The 17,651-nt window shown below is 32.2% G+C and overlaps 1 protein-coding gene across 1 annotated transcript; it reads right to left on the bottom strand.

Annotated features, from left to right (window-relative positions):
- Positions 1-15,938: 15,938 nt before the first annotated feature.
- Positions 15,939-17,317, bottom strand: LOC132181705 (transcription factor MYB30-like). The gene is made up of 3 exons (XM_059594942.2): positions 17,185-17,317; positions 16,666-16,795; positions 15,939-16,443 (listed from the first exon to the last, which is right to left on the bottom strand). Exons 1-3 carry the CDS (start codon positions 17,315-17,317, stop codon positions 15,939-15,941), a joined length of 768 nt encoding a protein of 255 aa, XP_059450925.1.
- Between the last annotated feature and the right edge of the window lie 334 nt (positions 17,318-17,651).

Below are 17,651 nucleotides of genomic sequence, written 5' to 3'. Positions count from 1 at the left end.
TATGTACTTTTTGTTTTAGTGTGGGTGTGTTAGCTTCTGGCAAACTAATAAATAATAATATCAATAAACAAAACATCAATTTTCTAGGAACAAAATTTTTTGTCTCTACTTCTGGTTTTATGTGGTTGTGTTAGCTTCTGGCCAAGGAATAATAATGTCAATAACAAAACAACAATTTTCTAAAAAAATAAAAAAATAAATAATAATAATAATAATAAGGAGAACATCACTTTGGCCCTTTCAACTTCCACTCGATTTTACAAATTTTCTTGAATTTCTAAATCTCTCATTTTGGACTCCTGAACTTTCAATCACTCTCAATGTGGATCCTTCGGTTAGATTTTAAATGTTACATGACGTTTATACCCCTGACTTTTGTATAAAATTCTAACTTTCAAAATGTTTTTTTATTTAAAATAAAAATAAAAATCAATGACATTTTGGTCTTTTTTGTATTTTTAACTGTTAAAATTAACGGAAGGGTTTTAATTGAGAGTAATTTAAAGTTCAAGGATCCAAAATGAGAGATTTAAAAGTTCATGGGGGGTTTGTAAAATCGAATAAAAGTTTAGGAAGCCAAAATAAAGTTTTTCTAATAATAAATTTGTACCTTTCTTTATGTGCAGCGCGGGAATCTAATGGAAAGAAACTATTTATGGTTCACATTTGTTTTGTTTTATTGTATTTATTTGAGTTTGATGATTTCAAAATGCGTAATTTAAAAATAAATTTAACTTTTAAAATTGTGCGTTTTTAAAATGCATTCTTAAACTGTGATTTGGTTTGAAGTTGTATTTGTGGTCTTTAAAATCACACTGCCAAACACATTCTTATCAAATAATAATTCTTTAAAATCCTATAAGCTTCGGTACCTTTGCTTCATGGATTTGCAATAACTATGTTTTTTTCTTCTTTTTTTATCAGTTTTTAATTATTATTTTTCTTCTCTAGACAACCATCAATGAATTCAATAGGTTCATAGGTTGTCTCATGAATTTGGCTTTAATAACAGCAGTAGTTTAATTAATGGTCAAGATTGAATCTTAAAATTGATTTACTTTTAGAAACTTTTAATATGAGAGAAAAAATAAATAGAGATTTTAAAAAATTTAATCTTAACCGTTAATTAAACTACAACATATATGCTGTTATTTTACTAACAGCATGTAAGCCAAATCTGTCTCTTATAATATAAGTTTCTTTTGAGGTATAGGGTTTTTTGTGACAAGAAAATTATTAATCATGTGATCCCTTGGATGTGAGCCGTTGGATGGTCCCCCCCTAATGAGATATCCTTATCAAAGATATCTGGACCCCAGTTTTTGAGATCCCTGCCCCTGTACCAGAAAGATGATAGTAACTGAACAGAGAGGGATTGTGGACCACTAGATGGGTTAAAATTGGTATGTACCAAGATTGGATATGCAACGTTCTATACGGTAGTGCTACTTCTGGGTCACATACACAAAGTGCACCCACATGGTTTATTAATTGCTTCTTTTAATGATGGTGTCTCCTAGGACAAGGGATATTTTTGGGTTCAGACACAAATTTCAAAAAAAAATTGGGTTCAGACACAAATTTCAAGAAATTTCTTTCAATCTACTGTAATAAATAACAAGTGTCATTCAATTCAACATGTTTGAATTTAAAAAATTAATGTTTGCATTCATATTTTAGTGGAATGACAATAAATGACTCTTAAAATATTAAAAAGAAAAACGGAATAAGATCCTCTCTAATTCATTTGAACCAGATATTCTCGAGTCCATTTAAACTAGAGATCAGGATCCTAATTCAAAAAAAAACATGTGAGACGCTCTTATTAGACTAAGTTTGAGGAAATTTCCTGAAAATTCATGTCCCTCTCAAAATTACTAACAGTTTAAATGAAAAATTACTGAAATGATAGAAATTTCCTTCAATCTAGTCTAAGAAGAGCTTGTTTGCGATTGCGTTTGACAAATATAGCTTTTAAATTAAAAATATGTTTTTTGGCAAAAACTTCAGTTTTAATTTTTTGCCAAAAGTTCATTTTGACCATTTTTAAGTTTTTTGAATCCTTAAAAGCGCTTTTAATTTTTTTCACCAAACAACTACTTTTTTCTTCAAACGGATTTTTGAAACCCACGTATCTAAATAAATTTTAGACTGTTCTGCCCATCTACTCAGACGAATGAATCTGATGTAGACTCTCTCAAATTTAGACTGAAAATTGCTGAAAATCCTTATCCCTATGATTGGTGTTGTTTACATCAATACTTCTACGTTTATATACTTAATTGGGGCCGCATATCATTAGAATTTTGAACGATGTTATCTTCTAAATTAGGTAAAAAAATTTCTTAAAACTCTCGTATTCGAGGTTTTTTTTTTTTTTTCTTCATCCATTTACTAATTGGCTGAATTCTGACACTGAAAGAGTTGGTAATCTAATACAAAAGTTTGATTTTTGCAATTCTAGTCCACATTCTAGCTAACCCAAAAGCCAATCAGATTGCTAATATAAAATTTACATGTAGAAATTCCTGTTGACTTGCAAGAAAAGTGGTTAGATCATGTGGTCTCTATGTAGTGACATTTTAGGTGAGTAATGGACTTGTTTTCTCCTCTCATCCATGGCAGGATAGTGTCCCTATCAGTTCTACTCAACATCTTCTTCCAAGAGTTGTTGTACAATTAATTAAACTAACAAAACTATCCTTCTCATTTACTCATTTCTTCTTTCTTTTATATATTTAAGAGGCTAATCAATCACATGAGCAGTTTTAGAAAGCTTTTGATGAAGGGAGTCGACTCCAATCAAAACTAGAATCATTCTTAATAGCATATGGTAGTAAACAAAAACTAGAGATGGAAGGTGAGAGGGGTGGTTAGGAAAGAGGGAAAATAACGAATAAGGTAGAGAAAAATCATTGTCACCCAAAAGAAAACAGAAGAATATATATATTTTTTTAAACTCACAAAAAAAAAAAAAAAAAAAAAAAAGAAGAAAGAAAGAAAGAAAGCAAACTGACTTTTTGTCAAAAATGATGAAAGTCTAATTATTACATAAAATCAAACTACGAAATAAATTAAAGATTATGTCAAAAATTTGGCGAAATTTGATAACAAAATCACTATTAAAATGAGAAAATAAATATTTCCTAAAATTACAAAGAAAAATAAAAATAAAAATAACATTTGGAAGGGAAAACACTGGATTTTTGTGCCTAAAAAGGGCACTCACAAAGCCTAGGTGAGTGGGGATGACTTGCAGACCGAAAATAGCCTTTTTTATTATTATTTTTTTTTTTTTTGTATGTTCGCACAAAAGAGGGGAGGGAGATTCGAACTAATGACCTCCACTTCATTAGACGTGGTCCTAGCCGATTGAATTACCTCTTAAGGACCAAAAATAGCTTTTTTGATTGGGATCTTATGCGCAATTCTGATACTCATAACAAAAATTAGGTCGATTTGCTGCCATATGCACAAGATTGTCCCAATTATGCCTGAAGCAAAGTCTCTGTTATGCTGGGGGGAGGGTCTATATAGTTGCAGTAGTACTATTTTGAGGAAGGACTTGCCCTCAAATATAATTAATTGATGTATTGAAATGAGTTCTACATTCCCTCTTTTGCTGATATGGTTGATTGTCAAAAAATGTTATGATTTTTTTTTTTTTTTTTTTAGTTTAATGAAGCTTCACATCTTTGTCGAATTTGATTATGGGCACTATTGTGCACACATAATTCTGTAACTTTCCTTTCTTTTTCCAATTTTTAAACCCGTTAGTAACAAATGAGTCTTATTTTGCTTGATTTCCATTGCCGGGTCTGAAGAGATAATGATATAAGCAACACATATCTTCTCAAATACTGTATTCCAACAAATCAGCATATTTTTTGAACCATGTTAAATTAAAATGACACTTTTCCAAATTGTGTTTGTGAAAAATCATGGTTGATTAGTTGACAATGCCATTTTTGTAAGTATGCTCTTGGTATTTGATCTCTATCACTAAGATAGTGCAAATGTTTTTTTTTTTTTTTTTTTTCTTAAGCATGGATCTACCGGCAAATTTGCTAAATTTATTCAAACATAAGCTTGTTTAGAATTGGAGCTCACTAAAATTATTGTATCTTGCCATAATCTCAGATAAGAGTAATTATATATTTCCTACAATTAAAATATGTAACAAAAACTATAAATATTGATAAACAATTATATATAAAAAAACGGTTATCAAAAAGAGAAATCTAAATATAAAAGCTTAATTATTGTAAAAGTTTGATTACGTTCCTAAAACATTTTTTTTTTTTTTAAAAAAAAAAAAAAGGAAAAAATTGATTTGAATTGTAGAAGGTATGAATTGAATTGTTGAAGATGACTAATTCTAAATGGCCTACTTGTGTCCTACTAAAAATGATGTGACTATTAAAATCACTCTTAGATCAAAACTTAATAATGATCAATCACAAACCCAATAATAATTTTAATAGCCATTCTTAGTAAGATACAAGTAGGACACAAGTAGACCTCCTATAATTACTCGTGGAAGGCTTAAAGTAAGAAGAAATACTTTAAGAAGAAATAGCAAATTCTTATGATTCTTTAATTTTTCAAATAGCACTCAGTGCTACGACCAACGCTTTTGTAAATCATACCTAGCAAAAGATAATACGGTTTCGCAATTCGTAAATCAAATTAAGTTAAAGTCAGCGTAGGTAGATTTTCAAGTTTGGAAAAATTCAAAAAAATTATGGCCTCAGAGTCTGGCAATTCACTAATAACCGTTATTTTTAAATGTTCCAATTGTACTCGAAATAGTGCTAATCGAAATGTTGTCAACGCCGCTTGGAATTATTCAAAATGATTGTTTTTGTTAAACAAACTTTAGAAAAAGAAGAAAAAAAAAAAAAAAATTGATTGTGTTGTCTTTAATCTTTGTAATCACGGCAATGACAGTCATGGAGTTTGGTCATCTTGGAAAATATTTGCCCTCCGCTAATTTGCTGAGCGTGAGCAGGGCATCCAAAGAAATTTTACGAGTGGTAAGAGAAATTATTGGGAGATGAGGAGGTATTTGACCTCTCTCGACACCTTTCTGCCACCATTGGTTTCCGCACAACAAATGCTTATCCCTTATAAGCTTCACTTTCATGCGATTTGACACCTCCTTCTAATAAAAAATTCGCTTTACCTTGTGCAACCAATCAATTAATCCTTCAACCTTCATAGTGTTAGATAATTATGGAACTTCAACTTTGAATCCTAAGTCTTTATATTGCTCATTCCAACTATGATGTTTCCAACAAAGAAGAGGATTGTGTTACGGTTTCTCAAAACAGGATTCTAAATCACGTTCATTCATTTTGTGATCATCCATGTTGGCATCGCCAGACACTAGGTTAATTCTGCTACCTGTCTTTACAAATCTTCAAATCATCACGTCTTGCACACTACGTTTGTGATAAGAGAGTTTCACATTTGGAACCTGTCCACGTCAACAGCTAGCTATGAAGAACTAATGAAATTCATTCTCAAGAAAATGTTAAGCTATAATACCAATTGATGCTAAGCAGAACTAGAATTATTATTGATAGCATATAATAGTAAACAGAAACTAAAGATTGAAGGTGAAAGGGGTATTTATGAATAGAGATAATAACGAATACCCAATCCGCCCAAAAAAAAAAAAGAAGGAATAATCCGAAATCCAAAAAATTATTCTCAAAACTTAAGTGCTTGAATTTAGCCCATAACTCGAGCTTATATAGCCAAAGCAAACAAACTTTTTGTCAAAAACCGAATTATTACATAAAATCAAACACGGGATACATTAAAGATTCTGCAAAAAATAAAACAAAAATCGGAAACAAAATCACAGGTAAAACAAGAAAATAAATATTTCCTAAAATATCAAAAAAAAAAAAAACCCTAAAATAGAGATTCAAAAGGGAAATGTGGATTTCGGGCCCAAATAACATCGCTCTCAATGGCAACAACATAGGCGTTGAAAAGAGCTTTCATATTGGTGTCTTATGCGCAATTTTGATACTCATAGAAAAAGTTATGCCCGGTTATTGCCATATGCATAATATTATCTCAATGGACAAAGTTTTCTTCTAAATTGGGTTAAAGAAATTTTCTTCAACTTTGTCTATAAAAGTGACATGTGTCCATTTTTTTAATAACATATGAGATGCACATGAGTTTTTAATAAAATTTATTCTAACTTTGTCCATTTATTAAAAAAACATGTGCATCTCACATGTTCAAGGAACACATGTCACTTTTATAGATTAGGTTAAATGAAATTCCTCCAATCCAGTTTGGAGAAAAACTTTATCGTATCCCAATTACACCTAATTCTACCAATTCTTACACTGATTTTCTTGCGCTGATTTTCTTTGTCAAGATATTCCGCTCTATCAATTCAGAATTTGACAACTTAGCATTTGTCAAAAATTTAAGAAATTAAAAAACGGATTTAAAAATTGAGAGAGTGAAAACGATTACTACTTTTTTTCTTTTTCTAAAATAAAATTGTTGGCTTTTTGATTTTTTGGCTTTTGAATTTTCAACTTAGGCTCTATACCATCTAGGCTAGTTCTGAATTAGGTAATGCAGAAGCTTTAAACACATACAAGACATAAGTCCAACCAGTTAATTATGCCTTCAATTCAATCCTCCCATTCAAAATGAAGAATTTCAAGGCCAAAATAATTGATATAGGCAACTCCGTGTCAAACACACAGAAAAGAACTAGTCATACAAAAATAAATTAAAACTAAAAAACCTACCTTGTCAATTTTCTTTTGACTTACCATTCCATCAAAATTAACCACTTTCTTTTGACTTATCATTCCTTAATGACGGTGTTAAGATCATATTACATTTTACCACCAATAATTTCTTCTTAAGTAGTGGGGATGTTTGACAAAAGAATCTATGTTCATATTAATTTGGCTTAAGTGCTGTAAAAAATATTTTTTTAAATCGTTCACATTTAATTTTAAGTTTTTTCAGGAGAAAGAGAAAAATACTGAGGTAATTACATTTTGTCCTATGAATTACAGCGCCTTGGCATTTTTCTCCATGAATTACCAACTATGACACCTGACCCCATCAAACTACCATCTTATGACAAAAAGTCTCATTCCGTCAGTCAAATGGGTTAAAATTGACGGTCAACGGTTATGTGCAAGTCATGTGCCATTTTAAAAATTTTTTTCTTCCACTTTTGCCCTCATTTTAAATTGTTTTCATGTGTTGGATTAGGGTTTAGGAGGGTATAAGTGTCATTTTCTCGGTCTAAAGTGAGGGCAAAAGTGGAAGGAAAAAAATTTAAAATGGCAAGGTGCTGAAAAGCTAGCTAGCCCACAATGATAATTCATGGAGAAAAAATGCCAAGGCGTTGTAGTTCATAGGGACAAAAGGTAATTACTCCAAAATACTGTAATTAAATTTGGACTGTTCTTATAATATTTGATTTTAAGCACCTAAGCCAAATATCATCCATATATTTACGTGTATGAATTTCAAGAAGACAACATATCATACAGCTTGAGAAATGCTACCCGTGAAAGTTCTGAACAGCTAGACAGTTTTAGAGGATTTTTTTTTTTTTTTTTTTTTTTTTTTTAATGTTGTCAGGTATGCTTCACACATATGATGAGCACATAAAATAAAAATAAAAAATAAAAATAAAAAATCTTTGTCCAAATGAATACAAAATACATACATTAGTCTAACACTCTATCCCTTTCTACCATGAAGATAGACTTGTAGACAAATCAAAACCAGAATTTGCAATGAAAAAATAATAATGGCCCTAAAAAGTCATACAATTCAGAGACGTACATCTGCATTTCTTTACAGAAGACACCCACTATATATAATGAGTCAGAAGAGAAATTGAATTTCAAGGCTTTCCAATTGCTTTCACATTTCATCAATAACATTAACACCACAACAACACCACTTATGGGTAATTTATGATCACAAAAGTACAAGCACTCAGCTTAATTAGTTTTTATTTTACAAAAAGCTCAAGTGGGTCATATTTTGCCACGAGAACACAACTTTTGCTCAACAAAAATCCACCTTTCAAGAGGGTCACTGTGAATAAAAAAAAAAAAAAAAAAAAAAATTATTCTTGTGGACCCATGATTAATTAATAAGCATCTGCCTCACCAATTCCCATCGCCAGCTAAAGGGTAAACACAAAATAAATAGTGGAAGCTAGAGATTGTAAAAAGTAGTGTTTGAGGGGAGTGGAGAAGCTTCTTCATTTCTGTTGCCTTGCAGGGCTGTGGCAGCTAGCCATGCAACTCTTCAGTGCAATTAAGTGGTGGTTCCCCTCTACAAAGTCACATGTAAACCGAGAGGGTGATGAAGAGCTAGCCCACAATGATAAGCCTCCAAAGTTCATAAATGTGAAGGTGGCCTCTTGTCTCCTTTGTGGTGATGAAAGATAGCTAGAGTATAGTAACCACAGCTTTATAGCACCCCCGCTGTGTTTGCATAAATGTGCAGGTGGCTCATTGTCTCCTAGTTGTAGCAATTAGATGATGGATTTTTAAGGGTGGAGCTTACAAGTTAAAGCCTCTCCACAGCCCTTTGTACGTAGTTTGGGGCAAGGGCTACTAACCACATATCACAAGTAACGCTTCATCAATATTGAGAATTCTCAACAATTGGCAGAGTGTTGGAATTACAATAAGTCTGACAGTTAACGGGTTAAGATTGAGGGGACTAATTCATCTAATTAAATTGGTTGGATTATGATTTACTAATATAGTCTTTAGCCAATCTCTCGATATGACTCGAACCTAACATTCAATACTAGGGCTGGTAAATTTTTGATACGATTGACCTACGGTGCGAACCTGACATGCATGAACCTAATATGAAATTAATGGATTAAGGTTGAGGGGTTTAATCTACTTAATTAAATGATTTGAATTATTGTCTACCTATATAGACTTATATCAATGTCTTGGTACTACCCAAACCTAATAAGAGATATTAGGATTGGTAATTTTTTGCATGATCAAAGGTGCGAACTCGACATAAACCCATGCAAGACGAAATTAATGGGTTAGGATAAAGGGGTCTGGCCCATTTAATTAAATGAGTTAGATTAGGGTTGACCTATATAATCTTATTCCAATGTCTCGATATGACCTAAACCTTACACGCAATATTAAGACTGGTAATTTTTTACACGACTTACAAACCCATGAAATGAAATTAACGGTCTAGAGTTGAAAGTTTTGAATCGTTTAATTAAATAGGACAGCTTAAAATTAACTTATATATATTCTTATATTCATACCCCTGACAGGGTCTTAAGCCGACACACAAACATAATTTGCTACTTCCATTTCAAGCATGTCGATTGTAGAAGATCTCCCAATCCAACCCTTGGCTTCATTGGAGGGGGTTCTTAACAACAATCTTTTATGCTACCCAATACAGTCTAGATATATGGCCTGGACTCGAGAGCTATAGGTTGATCAAACAACTAATAAATGTGGGCTTTACTTCGAAAGCTAGTCTTATGAAACTTTGCAAACTCAAGTTCACGGCGGCCCGTGGACTCCTAAAGTAATTGAATTACATTGATTGTGGACCAACTTCGGGGTTTTATCCAACTTTGATTCCAGCCATTCCAGGGAATTGTGCCTCCTTATTTTAGATTCTATAATAAGTGGAGAAGAACCCTCGTCTATGAAACTAATCTTCAATATCTTTCGGTGTAAAATAATTTTCAGAAAATGTTTTCGTATATTCGGCTGTTTGGTGTGACATAAAATAATAGTCAACGAAAAATATGTTCGCTTTGACCAACAAAGCCTCTTTAATTTTTTTTAAATGGCTTCAATTTTTGAAAACAGTAAACTATTTTTCAAGTTTGAGCATCTCGTTCTCAAATCGATAGATCCAATTAGGACGTCGCCGGGACCTAATCGGGACATTGCTATGATAGTTGAGACCTCGACGGGACTTGATTGGGACCTTGTCGAGACCCGACCAGGGCCCTGCTAAGACTTGACTAGAATCACATTAGGACTTGAATGAGACCGTGCTGTGACCCCGCCAAGATATGATCAGGACCTGACCTGGACCTAACCCGGACCTAACGGAACTTGATCGGGACGTAACTGGGACCTGCCTAGCCTAGAGCAGGATCTGACCAGGACCATTCCGAGACTTGACTGAGACCCTATCGGGGACTTGACCAGGATGTCGCCGAGGCCCTACTAGGACTTGATCGGGACCCCACCGAAATTTGACTATGATAGTGCCGGATCCCGATAGGGACTTGACCAACACAACGCTAGCCCCGACTAGGACCTTGCCAAGACTTGACCGAAACCCCGCTAGATCCAACCAAGACCTCGTCGGGACCCGACCAGGACGACATCATGACACCACCGATAATCAGTTAGGACACAGCCAAAACCTACTTAGTACATTTTTCATAATTTAAAATTTAATAAGATTGAATGAAAATATATGTATAAAATTACTTTTGATTTTTCGTACGCATCAAACACCGAAAAATATTTTTTAGGAAATCATTTTTCAGGAAAATATGTTCAGCGAAAAACATTTTAAGACAACATTTTAGGTCAAACAAACACAGCCTAAATCATAGTTTTGCATTCATATTAATTCGATTACATGATTGATTTTCAGCTTGTTCGAGCATTTTCACACCATATACATTGATTACGAATTATCCTTAAAAAAGATCGAACAAGAAATTGAAGCGTATACGATAGTTTATTATTTGAACAATACAATATAATGTGATGGATTTGGTTTAGATCTTGTAAAAAAATATAGGAGGTTTTTTTGAAAAAATTTTAATAGTTCATATTTAAGAGAAATGCTATAGTCTCTAATTTTTTTTTTTTTTTTCTCTAAAAATGGTTTCTCAAATGATGTGTCACAATCTTATGAGTTGGTAACACATTTTTCAAAATAATAAATCGATGATGACACGTCATTTGGAAATCAATTTTTGGAAAGAAAAAAAAAAACAAAAAAAGGAAAAAAAAAAAAAAGAAAAAAAAAAAAGGAGAAGAAGAAAAGAAAAGAAAAGAAAAGAAGAAGAAGAAGAAGAAAGAAAGAGAAGAAGAAAAAGAAAGAAGAAGAAGAAGAAGAAGAAGATGAAAGAAGAAAGAAAGAGAAGTGAGAAGTGTAGCACTTCTCCATATTTAATTTATCTTTCTCTTTCTCATTTCTCATGAAAACTTTGAAATTAAATCTAAATGTTGAAAAATCTATAAGAGATCTTCTGTATTTGCACAACACCTAAGCCAAATATGTTTGGTGATATGGTGATGATTAATTTGCATCACATGCAAAAAGAAGTAATGTGAACCCCCACCTCAAGCAAAGAGAGAGAAGTCAGTCCAAATTATTTAGTATAATTTTTAGAGAAATGCTATTTATTATTCTTCCATACTTCTCATATCATCTCTTTTTAAAAATCAATCATTAGATTTGTAGGACACATGTAAAAAAAATGAGAAAAGATGAGAGAAGGATGAGAGAATATTAAATAGCATTTCTCTAAAAATTGAGATGTGTTTGAAATTGAAATTGAATCAAATCCATTCTTCTGCACAGCAAATCATGCTCCATATAGTTCAACACATGCGACTGATGATGACAACCCCTACTACCAGACTTACCACCACAATTAAGATATTTTTTTTTTTTTTTTTTTTTACACAAATAATTTTGTTAATGTGTTCAGTGTAATACAATACCGTACGTGAGAATATGTTAGGTTTGCTGAAATTAGGGGAAAACTTTATTTACTCCTCATGAATTTACGCACCTTTTGCAAACACCTTTCTAATGTTCAAAGTTTCTCATTTTGGTGTATCTAACTTTCGTTTCGTTCCAAATACCCTCCTACCATTAGAATTTTCCGTTAAATCCTAACGGAGGAGTGTGAAATTCCTAAAATGCCATTATTTTTTATCAAAAAATAATTTTTGATAAATAATTCTTTATTTATTAATAAGCTTAAAATTGGAATTTTAAAAATTTGAAGTCCAATATTTAACGGTAAATGGGTATTTGGAATGAAACGAAAGTTGAATACACTAAAGTAAAAGATTTTGAACATTGGGGGGTGTTTACAAAAAGCGTGTAAGTTCATGATAGGTAAATGAAGTTTTCCTTGAAATTATTTTATGAAATTAAAATTTCAAAATTTTAATTATTTCATGATTATTTCAATCGTTATATTAATAATCGTTTTCCTAGTATCATGTTAATAGTTATTTATTTTAAATGAATAATTGTTTTTTTCTATTACCTTGTTTGATCAGTTACCACTATTACTTCAATTTCTCCTATTATCTTGTTCTATGAGATCATGTTTGATCAAGTTACAACGGCTTTTCAACGTTAGATTTTAAAATAATTTGTAACTGGTATTTCAACTTATATAAACTGCTTATGTGATTATATGAAATTAAATATATAATTTTTTCCAGCAGTTTATGATTTACAAATACTTTTATGTTCTATCTCTTCTTCTCTCCATTATTTACTGCTGTTAGAAAATATTTTTTAGTTTTGGATAGTGTTTAGAGTTTGCAATCTACACACTACATCGGGCAATATTGTATCCTGAGGATAAAAATTGCTCTTATTTCATTTTGCAAAACTTCTAATACAAGTGAGGCAATATTTATTTAAGAGATAGAGTCACAATTATCTTACTGTTCAGATTTCAGCAACTTCTCATTATGTATATGTTCTATGTTTATTTTTCTTGCAATTCCCACATCATTATTTCCAACAACGTTTGCATGAAAGGTTTACACTAAGTAAAATATGTTGAACATATGTAGCATGATTTGAACAAAAAGTGATAAAATGGAAACAAAAGGGAAAACATATGCTCTACAAGACCACATTAACTCATTGTTTGGTCAAAAGTGAAAACAACCTGACCCATGTGGGCACAATTACTTTATTCCCACAAAGTTACTCAATTATCCAAAAGGACCACATAAAATATTTCCTAATTTATAATTCCCTACAAGGCATTTTCAAAGCTTGAGCTACTAGCTAGACAAAAATATGTGACCCACAGATACATATAGTACTATTTGCAACAACCCACCAGAACAACATTAAGACTAAAAATGAGCGAAAACATTTCAAAATAACATCACTATTGGAAACAATAAGGGATCATTGTGGGAAAAACAAGAGATTACCTTAAATTTCTACAATGATCCACTAAATTTGCAACATCATCGACTTATAGGCTTACCTATTTGCAAGATCCCATAATAGTATATCCTAGTTGTGGATTTGATTCGAAAACGAAACAAAAGGGAGGATGGTGAGTTAGGGTTTCAAATAGGCACAAAAGGTCCTTAATTAGCGCTTTAAGATCAGATTTTTATTCCTTCATCAATTTTTAGGATAATACTAAAAGTGACTCTTGGGTTTACTTCACACGTTTGGGGTGACTTGTGAAGCCTGTCGCTTGCGATCGATTTTATAAAATGGATGTTGATATGTTAAATGATGTGTCAGTATCATACGTGCCTATTTGATGACGTGACTTAACAAATCTCGTTTTATTGGATGGAAATTACATGTGAGGACCCATTTGATCGTAAATGGCATATTCACCTAGGAATTTATTTTAGATTTACCTTATATATATATATATATATATATATATATATATATATATATATATTGACGGTACTATATTCACCAAATTTGGTGAGTATTATAGCACCTCACCATTTTTTTTTTGTTGAAGTAGCTAGCTGGATGTGAGTGATTAATTTCTTATTCAAAATTATAATTACATTCCAACTGGCTAAAATAACCCTTAGCTAGTGGGGTGTGAATGCTCTTACCATTCAACTCCACTGGCTAATTTAAGCTTTTCTTTTTATTTCTTCCTGCGCAAGGCTAAGTTATGTGGTGTAAATAGAATTTTATAAGGCAAAAAGAAAAAGGAAGAATTAACAAAGTAATTGTCTACCATTGGTCCTAAGAGATTGAAGACTCCAACGACCATTGGCTAACATTAGAAAGCTTCTTTCTAGAAGTTGGCCCCAAATAATATTGAGGTCGTCAGTGTCATATAGTGAGCTGGGCATGGTGCAAACCTGCGAGGAAGGCAGTCAAATTTGTTTTCATTCTCTTTCTCACTCCTTTTCTCATTCTCTTTTCCTGATCCTCGTGTGCTTCTATGGCGTTAAGAGGAAGGCAATTGAGCAAGACAGTCAAAAAGTATATATGAATGTCTTTTTTTATAATCTTAGTTTCCAATTAGTTGTCGTCGACGTTGTCTGGCTGAATTCCAGTCAAACATGTTTTTGTTTGCTTTCTCACGAGCTCTTCTTCTTCTGGTGTTGGATTGCATCGAACGTTGATTACTCAAAATACTAAAATAAATAAAAAGGAGCACCAATATTGTCATCTTCCACAATGTGTATGCAAACCATAATTACCACGTTAACGTTCATGACCTGCAGATGAGATGGCCCATGGTGGCTTTATTCACCGTGGAGGAATATTGGAGATCGATTTTCACGTAATTAAAGGCGTAGTTTGACAATAGTACTGAAAAGAAAGGACTTTAGTCATGGGAGATCGATGAAGTTAAATTTGATAAGAAAGATAAGCTCAAACAAAGCCCCCCCAAAAAAGAAAAAGCTTATGCCGGTCAAAGATGAATCTTAGAATATAAATTAAAGGGATAACTTCACTTTAGACTCCTGATTTACTACACGATTTGACAAACCCTCCAAACTTCAAAACCTTTCAATTTGAACTCTTGAATTTTCAATTACAATCAATTTGAACCCCTCCGTCAGATTTTAAATGTTAAAAGTGAGACAATAACGTTTATACTCCTGACTTTTTTATAAAATTCTAAATTTACCCTTAATTTCAAATTAAAAATAAAAAATAAAGTAAAAAAAATGAAAATCAATGATATTTTGGTCTTTTTAGGTATTGTCGTTAGAAGTTAACGGCTAAATCTGAGGGAGGGGTTCAAATTGACTACAATTGAAAGTTCAATGATTCAAATTGAGAGATTTTAAAGTTTGGGGGGACTTGTCGAATCGCGTGGTAATTCAGGGGTGTAAAGTGAAGTTACCCCTAAATTAAATGATTAAATTCATCATTTCTTATAAACTTAGGTTCTGTTTGGGATTGCGATTTCAAAAAGTGAGATTTTCAAGTGTGCAATTTGAAAAATCACGTTTTAAAAAAACATAGTTAAACATTTGGTAAAATCATAATTTGACCTTAAAAATCGCAGTTTAGCCTTTAAAATTTAACGTTTTCAAAAAATGATCTCCTTACCTGCGATTTGAAAACACAGATTTTCTGCGTTTTCAAATTGACGCAATCCCAAATAATTAATTTTCTGCAATTTAGTTTAAAATCTCACTTTTTGTTTATAAAATCGCAATGTCAAATGCACCCTTAAGGTTTTGAGTGTAAGTAGCGGCCGTTTAATATGGTATCAGAGTAGATGACATAAGTTCGAACTCTGACTCTATAATTCATCACATTTCAATTAAATATTTAATGTGAAATAAGTGGCGGTTAAAAGAGAGCATATAAGAATCCAAAGTACAACTGCGCGCATTAATTTTGAAGGTTTTTTACATTAGCAATGCAGTCTGGCCTGCAAGATAGAAATCTGATAAGCTAGCCTGCATAAGTAATCCATACATATATACATATATAGGCCATCATCTCCTACATATCATCCATATATATATATATATATATATATATATATATATATATATATACCTGGGATAATATTTTACCACAATGCGCGCCTTGGATAAGTCGGTTTTAATGACAATACAGTACACATCATATATAACACACTGGGTCACCATATATTATACTGATCATCTTCATTAATTCTCTGGTAGTTCTTGAATTACTTGGTGGATCAAATCTATGCCGTCATTGAAGCATGATGATGATTGACTAAATTCTCCCTCAGGCAAGGATGCTGGATACTTTGTCTGGATGTAGGTATCTTCCATTAAAAATGGTTCAGTCCAAAAATTCTCAAACGATTGTTCAAGTGTTTCCAATGTCGCAAAACAATCTTCTTCCATAGACACATGTCTATTCTCAGAGCAGGACAAGGAGGAGAATTCAACGGGACATGTTTCAGGAGATAATGAAAAGCTCTCTAAGATTTGGTAATAGGGTTCACTGCATATATCATTTTCAGCTTCCTTTATACCAACTTGATCGGCTTCACGGCGTCGGTAAATTTTTCCGGCAGACTGATCTTTCCCCTTAGATATTGGTGTAGACATTTTCTTTGTGCGGTTCTTCAGGTGGGTGTGCCAGTGGTTTTTTATTTCATTATCTGTTCTTCCAGGCAATCTTGTCGCTATCATCGACCATCTGAAAGGAAAGTTTCATTGAAATATGTTGAATGTTTCGAAAGAAAAAGTGTCAGAAAGACATGTCATATGACATGAATAAGATTTAGCATGTGCTAATAAATATTGGATAGTAGAGTATGAAATTAACGTAGTCAACACCCAAAACACATTGAAAGAAGTGCAGATTTTGTAAATAAACTTATTTTCATGAACTTATGGTAATGAAAATAGTTTTCCATACTTATTCCCAAGTTCACCATGCAATTTGGTGATGAGAAGATCTTCTTCCTCAGTGTAGTTTCCCAGTTTTACATTTGGCCTGAGATAGTTCATCCATCGCAGTCTGCAACTCTTCCCACATCTTGATAGACCTATAATCCATATATATAATAAAGAGGTCGATTAACATAAGCTGTACTACTGCATGTTATACCATATATACATGATTCCATTTTATTTATTTTTTTCTCATCTTTTTGGTTCTTCCAAATAAAGAACATTCTTAAAGAAAATGAAAGATATGCAATTATGATTAATGAAGTTGGATCACACATAAAAATGAACAAGAAAAGGAAAGGAAATAAGTGATTTAATATCATTTATGGCGTAAATATATATGATACGCCATAAATGATAGAACCCTATTCATTCTTCATTTTTTTTTTTTTTTTTCTTCAGTGAAAAAAAAAGAAGGTGTTATCATTCAATACAAAAGTGCTTCTTAATTGAATTGACTTTATCAGCTTAATTAATTTAGTACCTGCAGATTTGGGAAGTTTCCGCCAGTTGGAATGGCCTAATTTCTGAATATAAGCTCGTAATATATTATCCTCTTCTGCACTCCATGCACCTTTCTTGAGTCCATTTTTGTCATAGAAGGGAGTTTTCACCATCTTTCTCTGATCTCTCTAATAAATCTTTCTGAGGTCAAGTACACCCTAGCTCTAAGTCACACTTATTTGTTTAAAAAAAAAAAAAAGGGTAAAATAATAGTTCATTAGTGATGGCTAGAAAATTTCAGTCTTGAAAATGGAGTCATCATATTTATAATAATATTAAATAATAGAAAAAGAAGGCCTATTCCGAAGCTGCAACGAAAATGACTCAAGTGATCGAATAAGGAATCTTCAGAGTGTTATATGCTTCAGCATAAGCTGTTTTCCATTATAAAGAAGAGACTTGCTGATCATATCCAGAGTCATTGCCATAAAAGTTAAAATATCCGGC

Source organism: Corylus avellana, chromosome 5, assembly GCF_965113065.1.
Source record: "Corylus avellana chromosome 5, dhCorAvel1.hap1.2, whole genome shotgun sequence".
Lineage (NCBI taxonomy): Eukaryota > Viridiplantae > Streptophyta > Magnoliopsida > Fagales > Betulaceae > Corylus > Corylus avellana.
Note: the sequence above shows the minus strand (reverse complement) of the source record. Positions and strands in the feature narration are given on the sequence as shown.